This window comes from Macrobrachium rosenbergii, chromosome 47, assembly GCF_040412425.1.
Source record: "Macrobrachium rosenbergii isolate ZJJX-2024 chromosome 47, ASM4041242v1, whole genome shotgun sequence".
NCBI classification, from domain to species: domain Eukaryota; kingdom Metazoa; phylum Arthropoda; class Malacostraca; order Decapoda; family Palaemonidae; genus Macrobrachium; species Macrobrachium rosenbergii.
This window is the reverse complement of record NC_089787.1, coordinates 45,339,979-45,362,559: the sequence shown is the minus strand read 5'-3', so window position 1 is coordinate 45,362,559 and position 22,581 is coordinate 45,339,979. Positions and strand designations below refer to the sequence as shown.

The 22,581-nt window shown below is 38.2% G+C and overlaps 1 protein-coding gene across 14 annotated transcripts in view; it reads right to left on the bottom strand.

Moving 5' to 3' along the window:
• Window positions 1-5,559: 5,559 nt before the first annotated feature.
• Window positions 5,560-22,581, bottom strand: part of ACC (acetyl-CoA carboxylase) — a 183,557-nt gene continuing 166,535 nt past the window's right edge. For all 14 annotated transcript variants that reach the window (XM_067090785.1, XM_067090789.1, XM_067090781.1 and 11 more), the window contains 5 exons: window positions 21,936-22,113; window positions 21,520-21,721; window positions 14,218-14,454; window positions 13,274-13,468; window positions 5,560-7,229 (listed from right to left, as the gene is read on the bottom strand). In XM_067090785.1, the coding sequence (XP_066946886.1) occupies window positions 7,068-7,229; window positions 13,274-13,468; window positions 14,218-14,454; window positions 21,520-21,721; window positions 21,936-22,113 (974 nt within the window). In that variant the 3' untranslated portion in view covers window positions 5,560-7,067. The remainder of the gene's footprint in view (window positions 7,230-13,273; window positions 13,469-14,217; window positions 14,455-21,519; window positions 21,722-21,935; window positions 22,114-22,581) is intronic.

The window sequence follows — 22,581 nt, the reverse complement described above, 5'->3', positions numbered from 1 at the left end:
ATCAGGCAAAGATCCTCTGGGACTATGGTATCAAACAGATAGGGTGATACATGCCAATAGACCAGATGTGACAATGATTGACAAAATCAGGAAGAAAGTATCACTCACTGATGTGGCAATATCATGGGACACCAGAATAGATGAGAAAGAAAGAGAAAAAATTGATAAGTATCAAGACCTGAAAATCGAAATAAGGATACGGGACATGCCAGTGGAAATTGTACCCATAATCATAGGAACATTAGGCACAATTCCAAGATCCCTGGAAAGAAATCCTGAAAAACTAGATGCCAAAGTAGCTCCAAGACTCATGCAGTGTGTGCTGCTAGAAACAGTGCACATAGTGAGAAAAGTGATGGACTCCTAAGGAGGCATGATGCAACCTGGAACCCCACACTACAAAAACTACCCAGTCAAATAGTATGACTGTGATAGAAAAAAAAAAAAAAATAATAATAATAATAATAAAATGCTATTATTTTTATTGGGTCTGTTTATTAATAGTACTCCTCTCAGACTGGCATTTAGAATAGTTTGTCCGCCACTTATTATTACATGGGAGAGAATCGTTTACCATTAATATTTCCCCTTGTCACACAGTCCTGTTTATGGGTGAAGGAGTACTCGTCTGCTACAATAGCCACTTCCTGTAAACAATCTATTTTATTCTTTGAGGTTAATCTTCAACTCTCTAGACACCATTCTCTTGAACTCTTCAACTAAAATGACTTCCTTAAATTTCCCAAAATTATGTATTTCCTTACTTTTACGCCAATCTTCTAAATATTGTTCATTCTTTCTCACACACTCTACGAACGTCATTTCAGGATCCTTTTACAAATTCCTAAAATTTCTGGTGATACACCTCGGGGATGAGGTTTTATGCCTTCAAAATAATAGCTTTCACAGTGATACAGTCTAACAACAGCAAGGGCAGACGCAGTAGCTTCTTGGACCTGGTGGTGCTAAGGGGTTCTCAATTCCTGCTACCAGACTGTTCAGTTTCATAAGGCCTTAAATCTGGGAGGACCAGGGCAGATGGACCAACTGCCCCACTTCCGGGGATTCTGTGCTGCCTTTTCCAGACAGGAGTGCAATGAGGGGTCTTCAGGGGTGGAGATTGTGGGCTCTGCCAGTCCCAAACACTGCCTAATCTTCAAAACAAATTTGATAAATCTCTTCTAATCCTCTGGAACCTCCAGCAACAACAGTTCCTCTGCTCCCTCTTGTTCTTGGCCTCTTTCATGCTTTCTCCAACTTTCTGTCCTCTCCATAGAAGGAAGCCGCCGAACTGCTGCTAGACGAGGGCCTAAGCACTATCCCACTGGTACTTGCAATATTTTGGCTCCTATCTTTGTTTCGGTCAGCGGGGTGCTTCTCCAGGAGGACTCACTGGGTAAATCGCTGGTTCCGCCTGTTGTTGCTCTATCTCGGTTGGCGTTAATCGGAGATGTGGGGAGTGGAGTGGGACGAAGCTCTGTCCCGCCTGTTGTGAGATGAACTGTGACCTGTTGGATCTGAACCTCATATGGGCGTGGGTCTTCTGCTGCTGGACCATCTATGGGAGTCACTATGACAATGACAACGATCCATAGACAAGATGTGGCTGCTACCTCTCGACCTGTTTCCCCTCAATCTGTCCTGTCTCTCTGCTCTGCTGCTGCTCCAGGAAGATCCACTTCTGCTTGCCCTGGAGGCTGACCTGTCCTTGTTGACAGTGAGAGGTCAATCAACGAAGAGACACTGATACCAACAGTGATTGCCTACTCCCCTTATCCAGTTCTGGAGAAAATGGAGCCTGCAGAATCTTCTTGTGACCTTTTCTTATTTGTTTCTCTATCTCCTCTATCCATACTGAGGCAGGAAGAATAAAGGTGGGAAGAATGGGAAGACCCTTTGTTATCCCTGGTTTCCACATGGTGGAAGACAATGATGGGGCGCCATCTGCATGCTTCCTGATGGCCCCTGTTGAAGTGGGTATCCACCCAGAAATCTAGCACCTTCTTGACCATGTCTTCTGCAAGGAGCTCTCCTGCTGGTGCAGAAGGGGTAGAAGAAGAAGGTACTACTGGAGGCATCGCTGGGAGAGGTGGTCTTGGCACTGGCAGAAACTTCAAAAGGCCACAGACAGGGCTAAGAGTGGCCTCCCTTAAGGAGGAGCTGCCCTTCTTGTGAAGCGAAGCCTTTTCTTGTGCAATTACCACTGGGATGATTGTCACCCCACATTCTCTTCACAAGTGACATCTCTCATAAACTCCCATCATGGACACTAAACACCAACAGTGCTGGGTCTACTGCTACTGGGGACATGAATTTACTACAGGGCTTGCCCTTGCCTGCACGGCAATGAAACAGGTTTTGTATCCTATAAAGTAGCCAAGGCACACAAAGAAGGGGACTCACACTATACAGATGAACACAAGGGAGGTTGACAGCTTGACTCACAGAAACACAAACAAAACACACAGATGAAGCCTGCTCTCCATAGCAAAAACAACACAATTGCTTCAATAACACGCACACACTGGGCTATTGGAGGTGCAACAAACAATGGGATGGCAATGACCCCACAGTAAAAACACAGAAGGGCACAAAGACCATCTCAGCAAAAAAGGGTAATATGACAAATTTTCAAGGTAATTTGTATTTTTCACCTGAGGTCTTTACATATGGGATTAACTTTCAGTGAGCTGGAAAACCAGCTGTTAAACTTTTGCAAGGTGGTTAAGGTAATAGCTACTGATGGTAAGAGAATGAGGGGTGGTAAGAGGTGGGCCCTTTATGCAAAGACCTCAGGTTTGTATGTTAAACTTGAGGTACATAAGGAAAAATACAAATTACCTTAAAAATTTGTCACTTGTTCCTACACAAATACAAACCCTTGTCTTTACATATGGGAGACTTACTTTTGGAGGGAGGATTCTGAGTAAATCTCTGAACTGACTGGTAGTTCAGCTCACCTAGGTACTCTGTTCCTGGTCATGAAAGAGCAAAGGAAGAAGACGGTTACCTTTGATCTATGGGACAAGTGAGATGTTCAGTTGCCAGACTTCTGGGCATTTCGAATTAATGGAATGTAACATCCTTGATTCGAAAGGGTTTGGATGAACCCACAGTGTTGGAGACTAAGCTAATAACCAACTGATTTTTTCATAGTCAATCCCTCTCTCCCCTTCCTAGAGAGAAGGAAGGATTTGCCTCTAGAGGCTAATCCAAATGGAGTTAGATTATAGATAGGATACTCAGTCGTCTAGATCACTTGCATGCACGCCCGCCAGCACATGACGGCTAGTTCAATGTTCCTCTGCCCACTGGAAGAGGAAGGAAGACAGGAGAAAGGGAGGAGGCCAGTCCCAAACACACTTTCCCCTAGCAGCCACACACCTTAAGAGCTGGGTGAACTACAAGACTTGTTGAGCATCCTCCATAGGATCCAAGGAAAAGGTGTCCAAGGACCTACTGGCAATGTCCCAAGGTAAAAGGAGATGAATGTGACCTGCACGATTACATTACACCCTAGTAGTCAACCAACAGTTCTTCCTGAATGCGATGTACAGACCAATGCCCCTGGCCTCGAAAGATCTGGCCTGAAATGTACTGATGTCCACCAGGGAGTTGCAGGGTTATGCTTGTTTGATCATCTCACTAGTCAAAGAAATGACAATTTGGACACCGTTTCTCATGCAACTCGAAGCTAATGAATGATTCATTTGCATTGGGCTAATGGTCTAGTTTTTAAGGAGGCAACACAGACGTCATACTGTCATTGGAACCACAGGACCATGTTAGTGGAATGATCAGTCTCAATGATCATCTTCGAAACATGTAGAATGGCGAAAGGCGTAAGCCTCCAGATGTAAATGGATACTAAAGATGTCTTGCTTGTTCAAGGGTGCAAGAAGACAGAGCAGAACGGAGCCTACTTTAGTAAGTTGAGAAAAGAAGTACTATGATCAAACTTCTTCAGAGGTTGAACAAATTTCCGGACGTCAAGGCGCCAAGGTCAACTGTCCTTATCTCCTGACTTTATCGAATGAACTCTTTATAACTACATCCATCTTGCTTGGGATGTGTCTGGTTAGCCACTGTACTGAATGTTCTACTGTCTACTCGAGCATCTGCACTGCAGTAGAGTAGATGAAAGGACACTAGGCCCTTTGTCGACCATGGCACTAACGTGGTGTCGTTGCTATCACCCCAAGGAGTGTCAATCTTGGATCTTGAAACTCTTAAAAGTCTAAAAAGAACTGCGCTTAAGTTTCAGGACAGGACATGTAGGAGACTGCTGCCCTAGTCAATGTTTTGAAGAATGAAAAATCTCTAGAGGAGCATAGAGTAACCATCAAAGGAGTGCCTATTCAGACCCTGAGACTCCTGAAGCTGTCTTAAGATCCACATAACATTCTCTCCCTCTCAGGTTGTGGATCAACTGGTAATCGCAGCAGCAGTAACTACTGCTTACATCTCCCACTCCTCACACAGGGGAAGTGTAACTACATAAAGTTAAAAGAAATGGAGCTCATGGACAGCACTCCCTGGCTGAGTCAGAACCAAAAACAATTTGTAGGCACTTAGTTTGTAGGTGAAGTTCTAAGTGGTAACCCAAAAGGCCTTCGGGCAATTGGTAGCCTTTAGGGTCCTTAGAAACGGAATGTTCATACACCTGTGATCTCCTGACGAGTCAGGCAGAACAATCGGAAGTTGTAAGCCCCAAGACTTGAATCATGAATGCAAAAGATGTCTCCTAGACACTAACAGCATCTGAAGTTCCTAGAAGGTCCTCATCCAAGTACTGACTAGCCTCAACGTCTCTTACTATGGATGCAAAAGACATCTCCTAGACGTCAACAGCATCCAGTGTTCCCAGAAGGTCACCTATCCAAGTGCTTAACTTCGTTGACCGGACGAGACGCAAAACTTTCAATGTGGTATATGACTGATATGCCCATGATCCGTAAAGACAGAGACGAAAAGTAACAGCTTCAGTGTGTTGAGACTGATGGACTAACCCGACTGACTTCCTTGATTGAACAATTCTTAAAAACATCGAGGTGCCAAGACTAACTGTCGCTAACACAGACTCTAGTGACCGAACTTGTCTGTCATACATCCATCATCCTGGAATGTGTCTAGTTGACCGCTGTGCTGAGTGTGCTACTACAAACCCATGCACCTGCACTGTCAATTGAGGAGATGATAGGACAATAGCCAGTAACTCATAAGCATACTTGACAGGATTTTGTTTTTATAGTTAAGTCAGTGACACCTGAAGCGCACCCTGCACGAGAAACTCCCATGTATGAAAGCACAGGTTTGTATTCCAATCATAACAATTATAATTTTGGAAATCTCATCACCACCTCCAATACCATTAACTTGAATAGAAATGCAATCACCCTTACACACTCCCTAAAACAATCACATACTGGTAATTACTTTACAACAGAACTTTCTACTTTGCTTTCTTTCCATTCATCATAAGATATCCTTTACCTTTTATTTTTCATAATAGTCAAAAATTGTTGCTCAGGTTTCTTGAGTATTATTAAAATGCACAAAAAAATTAATAAACTATATTATGAATACAAGATTTATAAAAAATTAATGAAATTTTTTTATTCAATACATAATAGTACCTATAGAAAACATAGCCAACCTTTCCACTTACACATTACACTATTCCTAGCACATGAGCGTTATCACCAGGCCAATGAATGGCCATTTAAAACCTAATTTAACCGATGTGTAAAGAACTGTTCCAAATAAAAAGACTTTTTGAAATACCATTAAAAATTTAATATAAAAACCCAGTAATTTTGTGATTACTGCAACTTTTGAATTTTAAGTCTTTCATGCAGTAAACTACCTAACAGAGTCATACGATTACAGAGATTACCATTAAGAATTTAGGGACAATCAAAAGTTAACTCCCTCAATTACTCTTCAAACCACTTTAGTTTTTGATATTCCTCAACTTCCACTTTTACAGATATTGACAGGTTAGTAATGAATTTTAAAAGACTGCCTAAAGTACTAAAATAAAACTTTTGCCTCATCTTGAGAGCAAAATAATAAATATGGAAAGTTTCATTACTGATTTGCAATGTTTGAATGTAAACTTGCATTACAGAAGTATTTTAAAAATATACATTATTTTTGGTACTTTATTAAATATACAGTTTCTGGTTCATAACTGAGATGAAGAAATGAGACAGAAGAATGTTACTGCTGACTGGAAGTTTAATGCTGAAAGACACATCTGTGAATTGTTGACTAAAAGATCTCAACACTGCAATAGACACCCCAAAAGAATGTCAGGTAAGCAAATTTTTGTCAGGTAAGCAAATTTTTGTATCTGTAAAATTTACTTGTGGAATATCATTGGTTGCATGAATTCTGAAGTATGTACAGCTTCAAACTTAATTACTGCAAACAGTATTAAATTCTCTATTGTGACCTATGCACAAGAAAGTGCATCCTTGACAATATATCACACACACAGCAAATATATATATATTTTTTTCTTAAAAGGATCAACACATTTCCAGTACTATTTCATTCTTTTAAAAACATATGCAGCTTATTTTGGTTGAATTTTTATGCTTTAAAACAAAACAATAAAAATTAATGCAGCTCATATGATATTTTAATGAGACTGATAAAACTCACTTAGCACATTTTGCATAAATCACAAAATTACCTGGGATTAATTTCAATTTTAAAAAACAGTTCATTTAACACACGGGAGGTAATCCTAATTTAAATATATTTAACATCTTTGTTACCTCAATTACAATACATCTCAGAGTAATAGAAATAATGAATTCTTAAAGATTTTGCTAATTAAAATTATTTTGTTATATAAAGCTGTATGAGTATATATACTGTACAGTACATACATTTGTGACAACCTTCAAAACTCTATCAAATCTGGGAACATATCTAATATACACATGGTGATAAAGGTGATAAAGGGTGTAAACAGAAGAAGGGATAAAAGGCTAGGGAAACATAATACAATAGTGTATGTGGCAAGTAGTTGGGAGTGACTACTGCCACAACAAGGGTCAGTTGGAGCCTTCCTGTGATTCTGGTGTCGATTCAGGTTCCAACTGGGGCTGCTTAACTAAATCTAGATTTGATAATGCTTCAAGAGCATCTTTGCGCTGAGCCTGAGACATTCGCTGAACAATGTGAACAATTGTATCCATGGCAATTTCTGGAAACTCCTGAAATAAAACAGAAAACTTACAATTACTCTTTTCTGAAAAACAAAAAATATTGTACAATCAGCATGCTTGCTCCATGATACTTGGTTTAAACTTTGCATAGTACCCAAAGTACTGTACTCTCCTAACAGCAAAATCTAACAACTTAGTCTATTAAAAAAAAACTGGCCATCACCTGCATGTAGCAAAAAATACATTAGCTAGCTCCAATATCAAACTGCCACAATGGAAGTCCACCATAATGGATTTCATTTCAATGCTGCCAGAACATTATCTAAATGGTGTCATAACACCATATACAGTAGATAATGAAATCAAACATGCAGCAACCTGGTCCCTTAATGGAATTAAAGAAACCCATTTTCTAATGTAATCACTAAAGGGGAAGACAGATGGAGGGGAAGGGATAATTTTTTTTTTAGTGCAATGTTCCACACATCATTCAAACACATCATCCACCCTTTATTCCTCTTTACTTCTTGTCTTTTCACTGTATTTGTTCAATATAAATAAAATTTTTCCCATACCATTCTTTTCTCTTATTAGCATCATGCCTTGTTCATCTTCCCCAGCCCTCATCTTCATAGCTAAGAGTGCCTGGTTTTGTTTGAGCGGGTACAAATGGGGCCAAGGAATGGAAATGGATAGTGGCATTTGACCTCTCCTGTGTCTCCTGTTTGTCTCAATTAACAGTAAGGTATATTTTTCTATTCCCTTTCATGTGTATCACAATACCATCATCAAGAGTAAAATTAAAGAATATAAAAAAAGAAACTGCCAGGTTACACTGCCTACAAGGTTACTCAAATCTCACTGATGCAGAGTTAATGCAAATATGATTAGTTGCCAAGTTCTTAATAACTCACAGGACATGTTACCTTTTTCTTTCTCACAAGTTCTTAATAACTCATAGGACAAGTTACCTTTGTCTTTTTCAAGATATCAATATTTCCCTCTTTATAAACCATAATAACTTTTTATCAAGAGCTATAAAATGTACAGACAATGTATTTGATGACTGAGTTACATGGAATTGCTGTGACAAAATTGAAAAACATCCAGTCACATACAACATGAGGCTTGAATATAAGGGCAGAGCAATAATTCACAGGTGACATGAGTCACTGAGTGTGGTAGGTACTACTGTCTTTTTTCCTAAAAAGTCACACCCATTCTAAAAAGAAATGGTTTATTTGAAAGAAAGATGCATATCCAGTAGCAACTTTATCTTAAAATGTTCATTAAATTATATATTTATATATATTTTCAAAACAGTATTAGGAGAAAAAAGGAAAGTTTTTCAAACACCCCTCACAAATGTCTAAGTAAAATGCTGTCAGCATGTCAATCTCTTATCAATCCCATCTCTCTCTCTCTCTCTCTCACACAGTGATTAGGGTTTATCTTCTGAATAATAATAATGATAATGTGAAATTTCTCAAGAGAAAATATGGTTAATTTGCATTTATGCCTCTTTACCACTGGGAGGTAAAATAAACACTCCAAAATGGATGCAGCTCAGGGGTGAAGGGATGCTGCATACACTCTTCATTAATGTCTACAGTTTACCTTGTGAGGTGCACTGATAACACTACCCCACCTGCAGGAATACACAAGAAAGCAAATAAAAGAGAATAGTGAAAAGACACCTCAAATTAATGGAAAGTCTGGGGGTCTGCCCCTCCCCATAAGCAATAAAATCTGCTAACTAACAAAGATTAGTAAATAGCCAACACAATACTGTACACTGGTGAAATGTGCTTATCTTCTAGTGAACAGTAATTCCATGAGAAATAATAGCCTGTCATAACTGGTATTTTGAGATATTCACTGTCTACAATATTTATTCAATTATTCAATTTCAAATATATATCTGTAAAAGAATTGCTTCTAAAAATACATGGAATACAGCAATGGACAGTTGAACTTAACAAAAACATAGACACCTGCTATAGTTCTACCTTCTACATACTTACTGGGTATACTTACATTAAGTAAATACACAAAAATTATGTAAAATACACACAAATCACACAATATATAAAACATAAACATGAGTTAAAAAAAAAACTACCTGCTTCTGTGGGCCCCCCCCTCTCTCTCTCTCTCTGGTACAGTATTTTTATCGACATTCATTTAATGCAGTACAATACTGTACGTAACACAGTAATACAGTGTGACATACATATAATTTCCAGTTTGTGCATGTGGACTTGTGTACATACGTACACATATGCATGGGGTTAAGGTAAACTAAGCTCTCTCTCTCTCTCGCTAAATGCAAATCCTCACACATTCAACCATGCTTACCAAACATTGGGTTATCTAATAATTCATTACTTTTTCTTATGATTAACAACCACTTGCAATTTCAATGATCCCAACACAGCATAACACAGGCATGGACAACAGCAAGTACTGCCATAAACAACTGAATCAAGAAACAGCTGCTCGCCGACGCTGGTTACTGTAATTACATTTATCAACTTGTTAAAAACTTACTAATTTTCAATTGTGACTTCCTTCAGTACAATATAAATTACTTATTATTCATCCTTTACGTAATGAAGAAAAAGGTTACAAAAGAGTATCTCGCTAAAGCTGCACGATGTAACTGCAGCTGAATAAATGAATAAAGTGTCAGCTACAAAATGTTTCACACAGGCAAAAACAATGTCTGAAACTGATGAAATCACAGTTGTACTTCATTTAAAATTTGTTTGCATATAAAAAGATAGGCTAGATTTTTAAACCAAGCTTTGTTAATCTAAAAAAAAATTTCAAATTTTGTATCAAGCAACTACAATATAGTAAAACCAAACTCGAGTAGCAGGGTGAAGCTAAAGTAGATTAAATTCACAGTGTATTTTTAAAGAATTTTTATATAGATTTGCCCCAGATTTTTTTATTTTTCAACTAAAAAGTTGTCAGTTTCCCTTACCATGAGATAACAAAAGCCTTGTATGTAACGCAAATGTGGCATAGTTTTTGAAGAGTGTTGCTAAATGTACTGTATGGTAAAGAAGTCTAATCTCATTCAATGACCTTAACCTAACCCTACAAGACAATGGAGTGTCCCTTTAAAGCACAATTCAGTGCCCAATCCAAGGAAGTCGCCTACAATGTTTTGCTCATTTCTATATGAGGTTGCTGTTTCCTATCACCCTTCTCCACCTTCCTCTTAATCCTTTCTCCTGCATGTCATTTGCTATTTTATCCTTCCATCTGAACTTTGGCCTTCCTCTTCTTCCCTCCACCTCCATGCTTATAACCCTTTTATGCATGTGATCATCTTCTCTGCAAATAACCTGACCAAACCAGTGTAGTCTTCTTTCCTGGCCCTTCTTCAATACTTCCCCTACCTTAACTGTTCCTCTAATATATTAATTTCTGATCCTGTCTCTTCTTTCACTCCTGGTGAGCAATGAAGAAAATCTTCAGTATGGATCCATCTAGATACAGATGAAGAGAACATCTTTCTTTCTTTTTCATACAATGAATTAATCTCAGAAATAGAAATGATGCCTTTCTTCCCTCTGTAAACAGAGTATTCTCATAGATCAAGGTAGTTAACCAATTGTTTGTTTTTACAACGGATTTAAATCCTCCCTTTCTCCTTGGCACGTTGTGGAATCTTATTCCCATCATGGCAATAGCCCGAATGTCTGGCTACTAGATAAACATTTCCTCTTTTTAATCAGAGGCTTTCAACTCATTCCTATATTCCAACAATGGTCAGGAAGTGAGCCCAGGTGAGCCAGACCTACAATCAGTCACAGTTTACTTTTCCTTCCACCAATAAGTAAGCCTCCCAATGTAAAGGCTGAAGGTTTGCAGTCATATGGGAACAAATCATAAATTTTTAATCAATTTGTATTTTTCCTAACATACAAACCTGAGGCCTTTACGTTGATGGCCCACCTCACCCACCCCATTCAGCTTTCCTGGACTGGAAGATCACTGGTACATGACGAGATTCTGTGGGGCAAGCGAGAAGAGACTCCTACTCGCTGGTCTCACTGGGTGACACTATGTATTACTCCACCATGCCTCTATCATATTATGTCGAATTTTTTCATAACTGGTATTCCAGCTGCTCAGGAGAATTTTCCCCAATGTAAAGACCTTAGGTTTGTATGTTAGGAAAATTACAAATTGATTAAAAAAACAGGTTTTGACATAGGAAAAACCTGTTTTTGGTAGTGGCTGTTGAGCCCTCAAGGAGTTACCTTCCATGGTCTACCAGAGCTCCATGGTGACCAAACTAATGTCAAAGAATTCTCTTGTAGTTGGTCTTTTTGGCCAAGTATTGTGTCGTAATGATTAACATTATAACAAGTGATGGAGTATATAATGGACTCAAAGATAAGAGGGCACTTTCCCTTATCTTCAGCAAAGCTGAACCCAGTTTTTCCAACGTTAAAAGAACCTGCAAGAAAGAGAAGTGACTATTGCACATGTGCATCCGCCCTCTTGTTTACAACCGGTCCATTAAAGACCAAGGAGCCATTACTCTCTGTTGGTCAATGCAGGGTGATTCCTTGCCCAAATCCCCAGCCTTTTCGTCAAGGAAGTGGGGGGGTTTCGAGGACTCAACAGCAACTACCAAAAATAGGGTTTTCCTACGTAAAAACCTGTTTTTTGATAGCGTAGATGCTTGTTTCGTCCTCAAGGAGCTTTACAAAGAAACTGACAGCTGACAAAAAAGGCTTAAGCTCTCACTTTTTAATCCCAACACCCCAAAAGGAAACAACAATTCTGGTCCGAGGTCAAGCCACAGACTTCAAGTCCCATTCTTTATTCCAAATACTCTTCAGGTTTTGGTACCAAGGAACAAGAAACTATACACGAACGTACATTTTAGGATGTAGTTCTACAGTGGGTTACCTAAGCATGCTGGGTTTGGTTGCAGTACTGTTGACCCTCTCCCAGTGATAGTTAGCATGCTCACCATCAATAAGACCCCTGGTTTTCTACAGTAGCACCTACTGGTTAAGACTAACCATGCCACCTACTGATACACAGTGTAGTCGAATTTGTTCGAGCACATGGCAATAATTTAACTGATGACCACCTTACTGCCTAGATTATTGTAGACTCTTATAATCTGAAAGGATTTTCTATATTAATAATAAGCTGTGGAATATTTCTTTTAGTTAAAACATTTAGTTAGAATTTACAAGAATTTTCGCTTTACAAAACTAGGTAGCAATCAAAGCTTTACGAAACTAGGTAGGCTAGCAATCAACGAGCCGGGTTCTGGCTTTAACACAAATTATCAATTCCAAAAGTTTAAAACTAAAACTTTCAACTGGAACTTGATATTAAGCACTTATCTTGCTATTCTGATGTTTCCATGATCCTCAATAATGAAAACGGAGAAAATAGTCAATTCTTTTCAGAGCGCTGGTAACAACATGAACCGTTCACTATATAGTATACCAAACAGAGATAATGGCTCCTTGGTCTTTAACAGCCCGGTTGTAAACAAGAGGGCGGATGCGCATGCACAATAGTCACTTCTCTTTATTCCAGATTCTTTTGATGTTGGAAAAACTGGGTTCTGCTTCCCTGAAGATAAGGGAAAGTGCCGTCTTATCTCTGAGTCCATTATATACTTCATCAGGTGTTATAATGTTAATCATTACGACACAATACCCGGCCAAAAAGACCAACTAGAAGAGAATTCTTTGATGTTAGTTTGGTCACCATGGAGCTCTGGTAGACCATGGAAAGTAACTCCTTGAGAATGAAACAAGAGACTGTGCTATAAAAAATTTGTGATATTCACAAATAAATGATTTTTTATTATTGAAAACTGTCCAAAAATGCTGGTCATAAAAACTCTTACACTGTTATACTGACAGTGCTGTAGACACTTGAACTATGAGGAAAGCAGCTACTGCACATATATGAACGGTCAATCTTCTAATGTCTGAAAGACAAGACTGTGTCTGATGGCATTTGAGACCAAGACTGTAGGCCTTATATGATTTGATGGGTTTATGAAGAAACTGAACAGTAATTGGGCAAATGTTCCTTACCTTCATTATTTCTTTAACCTGTGAAATTGCAGCATCTCTTCTAAGAAGCTGTAGTTTTTCTAAAAGGTATATTGAGCTACTTTCTTCACTTTGGGAGGAACTAGGTGACCCGCAATCTTTGCTTATTAGGTCCTCCTGTTGCATCTGTTCTTCCAACCACAAGGCTACATCCTTATTGCTATCCCAGAGATAAGTCTGAAATTTTAAGGAAATATTAGATGTAAAGATTAACTCTTTTTATTGATACTATATTTAAATGTGAGATGAATATTGACAAAACAAATGTCAGTTGATTTTACAGCATGTTTATTTTAATTTTCACATTTAAATCTTCAGTCTACACTTCCTAATTACCATTCATATTTTATTCTTGCAAACTCTATTTTAAAAGAATACTAGTTTATAATCAACCGAACAAAATTATTCACAGTGAGCATTCTCAAGTTTCTGTATAGTTCTATTAAAGCTCTACTTTTAAGAAAATAGAAAAATAGCGTTATGGACACTTAAATATCTTTATCAATTATTCATACAATTTTAGTTTCATAAGATCCATCTTCGATCAACACATATAGCAGCTATTTCTTAACAATATGTCAACAGTAAGTACATTTCTTTATCACTGTTCTTATTAATCACAATCTAATGACAACAGAACACATAACAGTGAGCAAAATTCATGACTACATATCTATGAACAGCAACTTACAGCATGGTGTCTTATTAGTGCTCAAAGACAGAATGTGCATTATGTTTAGAAATGAAAGAATGCATTACATATAAACTTCCTGAGTTTCAGGAGAACAGAAGTATTGCACATACTCTGTACATTACCAAGTTTTGATCAAAGAGTACATTACAAAAAATATATTTAATGAAGTCTACGAACAACCTGGTTATTCTACTCATGTTTCAAAACACAAACATAAAATAAAATTACTCACTTCCCCCGACTGTCTTGCTTCATAGAACCAACGTTTCAACAGAGAATCTATGTGGGCATCAGACGCTTCCTTCTGTACATGCCTTATTTCCTCCTTTACTTTCTCTTCTGCAAGAAGACGTCTAAGTCTCCAATACAAAATCTGTCGACTTTGTGCCCAGGGTACAACACCCTGAATTACTCCTTTTTCTTGCATTCTTACAGGAGTATCATGAAGGTCTGCAAATGTTACAGCAACCTGAAAAATAAAAGGCATTTTAAATCTTTTAACTTTTTAACCAACAGGAAATTGTGAGTTTTGGGAAAAAAAAGTTAAAAACAGGAAATGGTGTTAAACTGACATGAAAAGACATTAATGTTTTTTAATGTAGACCAGTGTAGTTCAAATACCTTATCTAACACAGGCCTTAAGTATAAAAAAAAGGGGTGGGTTCTACCATTCAAAAGAGAAGGTAGTTGTCATGTAAAGTATATTTTCCTTTATAGTGACAATCTGACTATTCACAAGCATCACTGTCACATAAGGGTGAATCCACACAAGAGTACAACATGTCATATACACACATCAGCAACTTACTACACATATATTAAAAACAAGTTGAAAAGTTAACAATATAAGTAGAAAATGAATCTTTGGCAAATCCTAGCTCGTTTGGGGAACCAAATGCAGTGGTTCCTCGGCGTACGAATGATTCGTTATTCGTATTTTCATTATACGGAGTAAAATTTTCAAAAATTCTGTTTCCATGCACAAGCTAAAAATTCTGTTTATGAGCTGTTTGGTGGAATCTCGCACACAGCCGGCCGGGATTGTTGGGGGAGAGACGGGATCCCCTTGGTCCTGGATTATGGGGGAGGGCTATGTGGATGTAGGGATGAAGGGATACACAGTGGGAAGGCAATAAAACAACTGGGATGATGGTTCTCTTTTTTTAAAAGGTCACAGTAGGTTCTGAAAAGTTCTTAATTGATCTCATTTGCCTCATGACCCTGACACATACTCACTGATCCGCGCTAGTCCAAATCATACCACAAGTTTTCATTTGTGCTTGTGGCTGAGACTTTGCATAACTTTATCGCATCATATTTTTGCAATTATATTGTGACTAATAATCGGGAATAACAATGCCAACACATGAAGAAGCCTGTTAAGGAAGTGATGAAGAAAAAGGAGTCTTTAACTGTTGAAGTTAAGAAAGAAGAGATCGCCAAGCACGAGGCTGGCACACGTGTGTCTGACTTAGCTCAAGAATATGGCAGATCTATGTCAACGATATGTACTGTTCTAAAGAAGAAAGAGGAAATTAAGGCATTAGACAGAGGAAATTAAGGCATTAGACACTGCAGTAGGAGTAACAAGAATATCGTTTAAGCAGTGCCCGCAAGCGAAAGGAAGAAATGGAGAAATTGCTGCTTCTCTGGGTGAGGCAGAAAGAGCTTGCTGGAGATTCTGTGAATCAAGCCATGATTTCGCAGAAAGCCTTGACCATTTATGGAAGTTGCCAAGGACTTGCCAGGTCCTTCTCAAGAAATGGAATTCCAGGTGAGCCATGGATGGTTCCATAAATTTGTGAAATGGACTGGGGTAAGGTCAGTTGTCCGCCACAAGGAGGCTGCGAGTGCAGATACAAAGGCAGCCGAAGAGTATGTGGAGAAGTTTAAAAGTTTCGTGGATTCTCAGAGCTACCAGCCAGCCCCAACAAGCATTCAACTGTGATGAGACAGGTCTTTTTTGGAAGAAGATTCCAAAGAAAACCTATATGACATCCGAAGAAAAGAAAATGCCAGGACATAAGCCAATGAAAGACTGCCTTATGCTTTTGTTATGTGCTAATGCATTGGGGGGATCTAAAAATAAAGCCATTGCTGGTTTACCATTCCGAGAATCCACGAGCATTTAAGAAACATATTGTGCAGAAGAGGCAGCTGGGTGTCATGTGGAAGTGCAATATAAAGCCTGGGTCACACAGGCTTTGTTCTTGCAGTGGTTGAACGAAGTGTGCTGCCCAACTATAAAAAGTTATTTAGAAGAAAATGGATTGCCGCTCAAAGCTGTACTTGTAATGGACAACGTACCTGCCCACCTGAAGGACATGAAAGATCACGAGCTGTTGGACAGACAGTTTGACTTCATCGACATTGCGTTCCTCCCTCCCAATACCACCCCCATAATCCAGCCCATGGATCAGCAGGTCATATCCAACTTTAAAAAACTTTACACTAAAGCTTGTTTCAAAGATGCTTTGCGGTTATTGAAGCAACGAACCTGACCCTTAAGGAGTTTTGGAAGGAGCATTTTGATATCGTCGGCTGCTTAAAGCTCATTCATAAAGCATGGCAGGGTGTTACAAAAAGAACACTCAATTCTGCATGGAGAAAACTATGGCCCGACTGTGTTCTTGAACATGACTTTGAAGGTTTCATTCATGAGGACCAAACTGTAGAGGAGATTGTGTCATTTGGCAAAACCATGGGGCTGGCGGTAGACCACAAAGACATAAACGAACTGATTGATGAACACTACGAGGAGTTGACAGTGGCTGAATTGAAGGAGATGCTCAAAGAGACAAAGAGCGCTGAGTTAGAAGAACTTTCTTCATCTGAGGATGAGGTGGAAACAGTGCTGACTTTGCCACTGTCATCCACAGAAATCAGGAAGTGGTGCGAAATGTGGGAAAATATAAAGAAATTTGTAGAAGCAAACAATCCAAGGCGCACAGAAGCAGAACGTGGCGCTGGTTTGTTTGATGATGTGGCGATAAGTTATTTTTACAGGGTGCTAAAAAATCGCAAAAAGCATGTGTTACCCGATAGGTATTTTACTGTAACACAAAAATGTGATTCGGGCAAATCAAGTGTAAGTGAAAGCAAACGGGTGAAAAACAGTGAAAAAGAAAAATCAACTGAGCCCGGTCCCAATTCACTGGGAATTGGACCCCCGTCTCCCACCCGATAACCCACCACCATCTCCTCCCTCCCCTCTCTACTGCCTCACTAGCGCTGTCCCAAACACTTGCTCAAGGTAAGATTCTCTTTTGATTTTTTATTGTTACTGTATTGCTTTTGATTGTTTTTATATTTAATCATTGTTAAATTTATTCTTTTATTTTTTACATGAATTGTTACTGCTTTTACATACATACAGTACAGTAATGTTTTTACTGTCTCTTCTCCTTCCCTCCTTAACTAAACACTCCTTCCCTTATCTCAAGTCAGCTGTGCGTCACAGCAGTAACATAATTTTGTTCCTCTTTTATGTTAAAAATTTTATTGTGAAATGCTTTATTCTTTTATTTATTTTGTTGAATATGGTTATCATAAATGATATATTGTGCATGAGCTTAAAATAACTATTAAAGTGGGCACAAAGGGTTGATATGGGGGAAATTCTTGAGTGTGGGACAAATTAATTGAATTCCCCTTATTCCTCATGGGAATATCTGGATCGATATAAGAACATTTCGACATTCAAATTGGAGTTTGGAACGAATAAAATTCGTATACTGAGGAGCTACTGTAAGTCACTATCTTATATTCAACATGTTTATAAAATATGTTTATGACATGATTTACTGCATGTGGAAGCAGCCTGTAATTATCAGCTTTACATATTCTGGCAAAAATAGCAAATAAAGCAACAAAGGTATCTGGTATATTTCAATAATATAAAATAATTAATGTATTTAACGGAACCAAAGACATTTTTTCCCTGAATTAAATTCAGAAATTTACCGCCCATTCTAGATGCAAAGATTGTTTTTCATAGGCCTACCCAGCCCCAGAGGAAGGTTTTCTTTGAGTGGCAAGGGGTTACAGACTTTGTACTTGAAGCTCAGTTCTAATTATCAAAAATACTGTTCCCACTTCAATAATCACACAGCCGCGGGCAACTTTTTTTTTTTATTCCTAAAAAATATGAGGGGGAGGGGTTAGGTCAATATAAAGGTTACAACAGCTGAATTCTGATATTAATAACTGTAGTTACAATATTTAATGAAACTGGCTAATACTTTCTGTTAAAAAATTATTGCTCTAGCTTTAAAAACTGCAAAATACAATATCCCTCGTCAGAATGATTACCATTGTGCAGAAAACAATCTCTATTTTCATTTTTGAAAAAGTATTCTTCTATCTTCAAAAATAACAAATGTATAGCTTTTTAAAATTGTAGAAACTCTGAGAGTAGTTTTTCTAACTGCCAATGCTGGTTATTGCATTAGACTTCTCATATCTATGCAATCATAAATGCATAACCTTAACATTTTAAAACAATGAGCACTGCAAATAAGCATTCTTGAAAATGCTACTGAAGTGTAAAGCAATGTATGTAATTTTTTTAATGTATGCTCTTTTAAATTCTAATCTGTTTCACACACACACCAAGACTTACAACTGAACCCATTTTGTGACTGACAAAATGTTTTAGATAACCTAGCTTCCTGAAAAAAAGTACCTAAGAAGGTTGTTGTAAGCTATCAAACGTAGTTATGTTTATTTTCAAATCAGTTCCTAGGTGTCTCCAGCAAACTAACTTAATTTCATGCTGACTGTGAACCTGTTCATTTCTCAAGACTGTCCAGACGTTCATTAACTTTCCAAGATTGTTCACTGCTTGATTTTGTGATACCTTCTTAAAATGTTCTGCTAATAAATTAATCACTTCCAAGGACTTCATTTTTAAAACTGGAGAAGGAATTTTTTTAAGTCTGCCTGTGATTTTATCAACTGCCTCTAAACAGTACAGTAGAAGGAGGATTTCTTTAATTCTCTAAGGAAACAAAGGGCTGACAAAGATGTAGAGCTACTTTTACTCTGTTGGAACTATGCTCTGCATCACTTGTAGATTATGATGCTTGCTCAATTTGGTTTCTACAGCACCAAGTCAATACAGTTTATAGCTTGGTGTAATACTGACATTCTAGTGACCACCAGGAACTAGTTTTCAATAAAACGAACCTTTCGGAATGGAGTTCATTCCAGCCATGCAAAGAGTTCTACCAAGTCAATGGCATCATCAAAACTTTGAAATGTCAGCATTCCAACAAGGGAAGAATACAAAGACTCCTCTTTTTTTTTTTATTAAAGTCTCCATAGTCTACGATTCTACCTTCAAAGTTGTGGCAAAAACTTTCAAGTTACTTGAATTTCTTGAGGTAGTTTTGCCACATAGTCATTTCAAGTTGAGGTCTCTTCAGCCAGAATGAAACTGAACTGGTCTGCTCTAAGGATATCAGATGATTTTTCAGTAAGGCTTTCTGAGGAGCTCCTATTAAAATTAAAAGGGTGACAAGATCAATGCAACCTTTGATGAGTAACCCCTTCCTCTCTTGTTACCTATACTGGAGGCATTATTACTTACCAGTGCTTCTAAAGAAGGTTGGGGAGGGATGTTCTGCACTTGATAACCTCAGGCTAATGGTCCTTAAAACACCTACAAAAGCATACAGAACTGAAGGCTCTGCAAGCCTTGCAAACCCATGTGTTCACAGTAATTATGGAAATAATGACAACTCTACCAAAAGGAGGTACAGAATCCCCAACAACGTGCCTCCTAGTGGTAGATATTTTGCCATGGACAGAACACCCCAGGTTTGTTCCAAGAAGATAAAACTGCTTAGCAAATGGCCTGATCAGAAATGATCAGGATCTACCCTTAAAATGGTTTCTCTTTCCAGACATCTGCAGTGCTCTGTGGAAACTATGGGGTACCCCTAGGGTGGAAATTGATGCTTCATGCTGCCAGACCAGGCAGCTTAGTCAAGTAATATACAGTACTTTTCCACAAGACAATTTTGAGTTATGTGTATTTTTTCCCTTATTTCTCTTAAAACCAATTCCAGAGAAGCTCTTCCAATCAGTCATCACACACACACACACACGATGACCCAATAATGGCCTCAACAAACATGATTTCCTGATCTTCTTGAAAGGATAGTAGATCTGCAAAGATCTCCTCTGGTAAAAGAGTGCTATACACGGCCCACTTATGGCATTTTCACCAGAACTTAGGAGTGCTCCACTTACTTGCTTAGAGGTTATCAAGTAGTTTCTTATCTAGAAATGGTTTTTGAGCTGAACAGTCAACAGCTTGATTGTACCAGTCTGGTAGGCATGTCTGTTCTAATTGGTGTTGCGGAAGAAGCGTTAACCTCCTCTGTGTCAAAATTCCACAGATAACACATTTCTTGCTGTTTCTACACCATTCAAGAAGTTTTTCTGTTTTAGCTCTTTGGGGTTACTAGGCTATTTCACTTGTAAAACACCTTCTCAGTGCAACATGTGAGGTCTTAGAGGAAACATCCCCAAATGCTCTGTTTATCAAGAGTGCTTTCTTTATAGCACTAGCATCTACAAGGAGGTTGGGCAAGCTACTGCCCTCTGAAGTCAAGTTACTTACACAAAGGACTAGTATAGTACAGTACTGGACTTTTGTACATTTCTGATTTTGTGGCTAAACCCAGTTGGCACCAGTACACTTCATTTGCTCCCTCATTGTTGTACCCTCAATGCCAGCACAACTAGGGAGTAAGGAAGATCAGTGACAAATGATCTTCAAAAGACTAAACCCTTAAGAAGGGGGTGGGGTCATGACTACCTTCAGTTTATGGTGCACACATAACAAATATCTAAAAATGCTATATCCTATCTGCTTAGGCAAGCCATCCAAAGGGTTACCAGAACATTACTGAGTCGCAGGCATTTTAAAGTTAGGGGTCATGAAATAAGAGCTGTATCTACAATTTTCGTAAAATTCTATTTGAAAGATATAACTAATAATTCTTTTGATACCAACTCCATTGACCCTACCATTATTGTTAATCAAATTCTTTTCCTCTCATCTTAATGAAAGGCCCTAATTCATCCTCCTAATCATATAATCTAACTATAACCTTCTACATGGAATTCTGGGGTATTTGCTTCACCACTATAAGGATGAGGTGAGTACTTTACCACTGGACTTGTTCTTAAGAGAGGGGTGAAAACTAGAGCAAGGTAGGAGCTGGGGGAACAAGAGATCAGTGCAAATACCCTTAAGCAACATAATGTAGCACAGCCTTCTAAGGTAATTACACTGCTACTCCATTAAGATCAGTGAAAAAGGGAAAAATTTATCTAGCTTATGTCTATGCATGTTATGTATTACATAAAGCAAGTATAACAAGAGATCATTATTATCCAAGACCATGTTTTATAAAAATTAATGCTAGAGGGTGATAAACCTGTACAAGGTTCCATTTTATTACTTCATGGGTAAATACAAAAAAAAAAAAATTGCATCTAAAACACAAAACTTAAAAATTACCTGATGATATATAGGCAATAGGAGATCTTGCCTCTCCTTTATTTTTTTCCTTGTAGCAGCCTGTTCATCAATGGGTAGATCAGAGTCTGATAGAGATTTGTTCAGTTTATGAATAGTTGGATCCAATCGTGACATGGCCTTCATAATGTCCTTGTGTTTAAATTTGATTTCAACTGTTCCTTCTGGTTCCAATACACCCCCTCTGTTAAATACACAAAACAAAATGAATAGGCAATTTGTGAGTTGTCAATCCTGTACAATTCATTATTGTTCTCTATTATTACTATACAGTAGTATATACTGTAAAGTAGTATTTAATGTATTGTATATATTGTAATGATAATCCTTAATCATATCTATTAACATTAGGAATAATACAAATTTAAACTAAATTAATCAATACTGTTAATGCATACCTAGATAGTGGATCTGCATACATTTCCATGTATTTCTTATTGATTGTTGGGTCAATGACAACCCAGGCACCTCCTCGTAATTCAGCATATGGAGGGACATAAACTAGGATTGGCTGGCCATATCCACGAAGTTCATCAACAATGTAGGCACCAAACTTGATCACCTGTTCGTACATATCTGGAAGTAATTTTATCTTATTAATGCTCAAAGCAGTAATATGAACAGAAAAACTATCTTGTATGAATGTTTATAGTAAAGATAGTATGGTGTTTGGCATTTTGACCAGAAATATTAATCTTTTGATAAAGCAAAAATGATTTTTTCAGACAAACCCATAACTCATACATAGCCCAGAAACATAACCTTTGAAGCTTCTCTAGAACATCAACCTGCTGCTTAACCAAGCTGCCAGGTCTGGCAGGACTAAACATCATGGAAGCACCCTAAAATTCCACACAGCAATACACACACCAGGCTCGAGAGGCTACTCTCGGAATAACACCTCATCACATCTGATCAAGGGGTCTGCCATGATGCTGCTTCCCTGGAGTGAACCTCGGAACCAGGGTACAGTTGAGTTCTTTGGCCCATAGCAAAATTTTCACTACCAGGAGGCACACTGCTTGGGATTTCATGCCTCCTTCA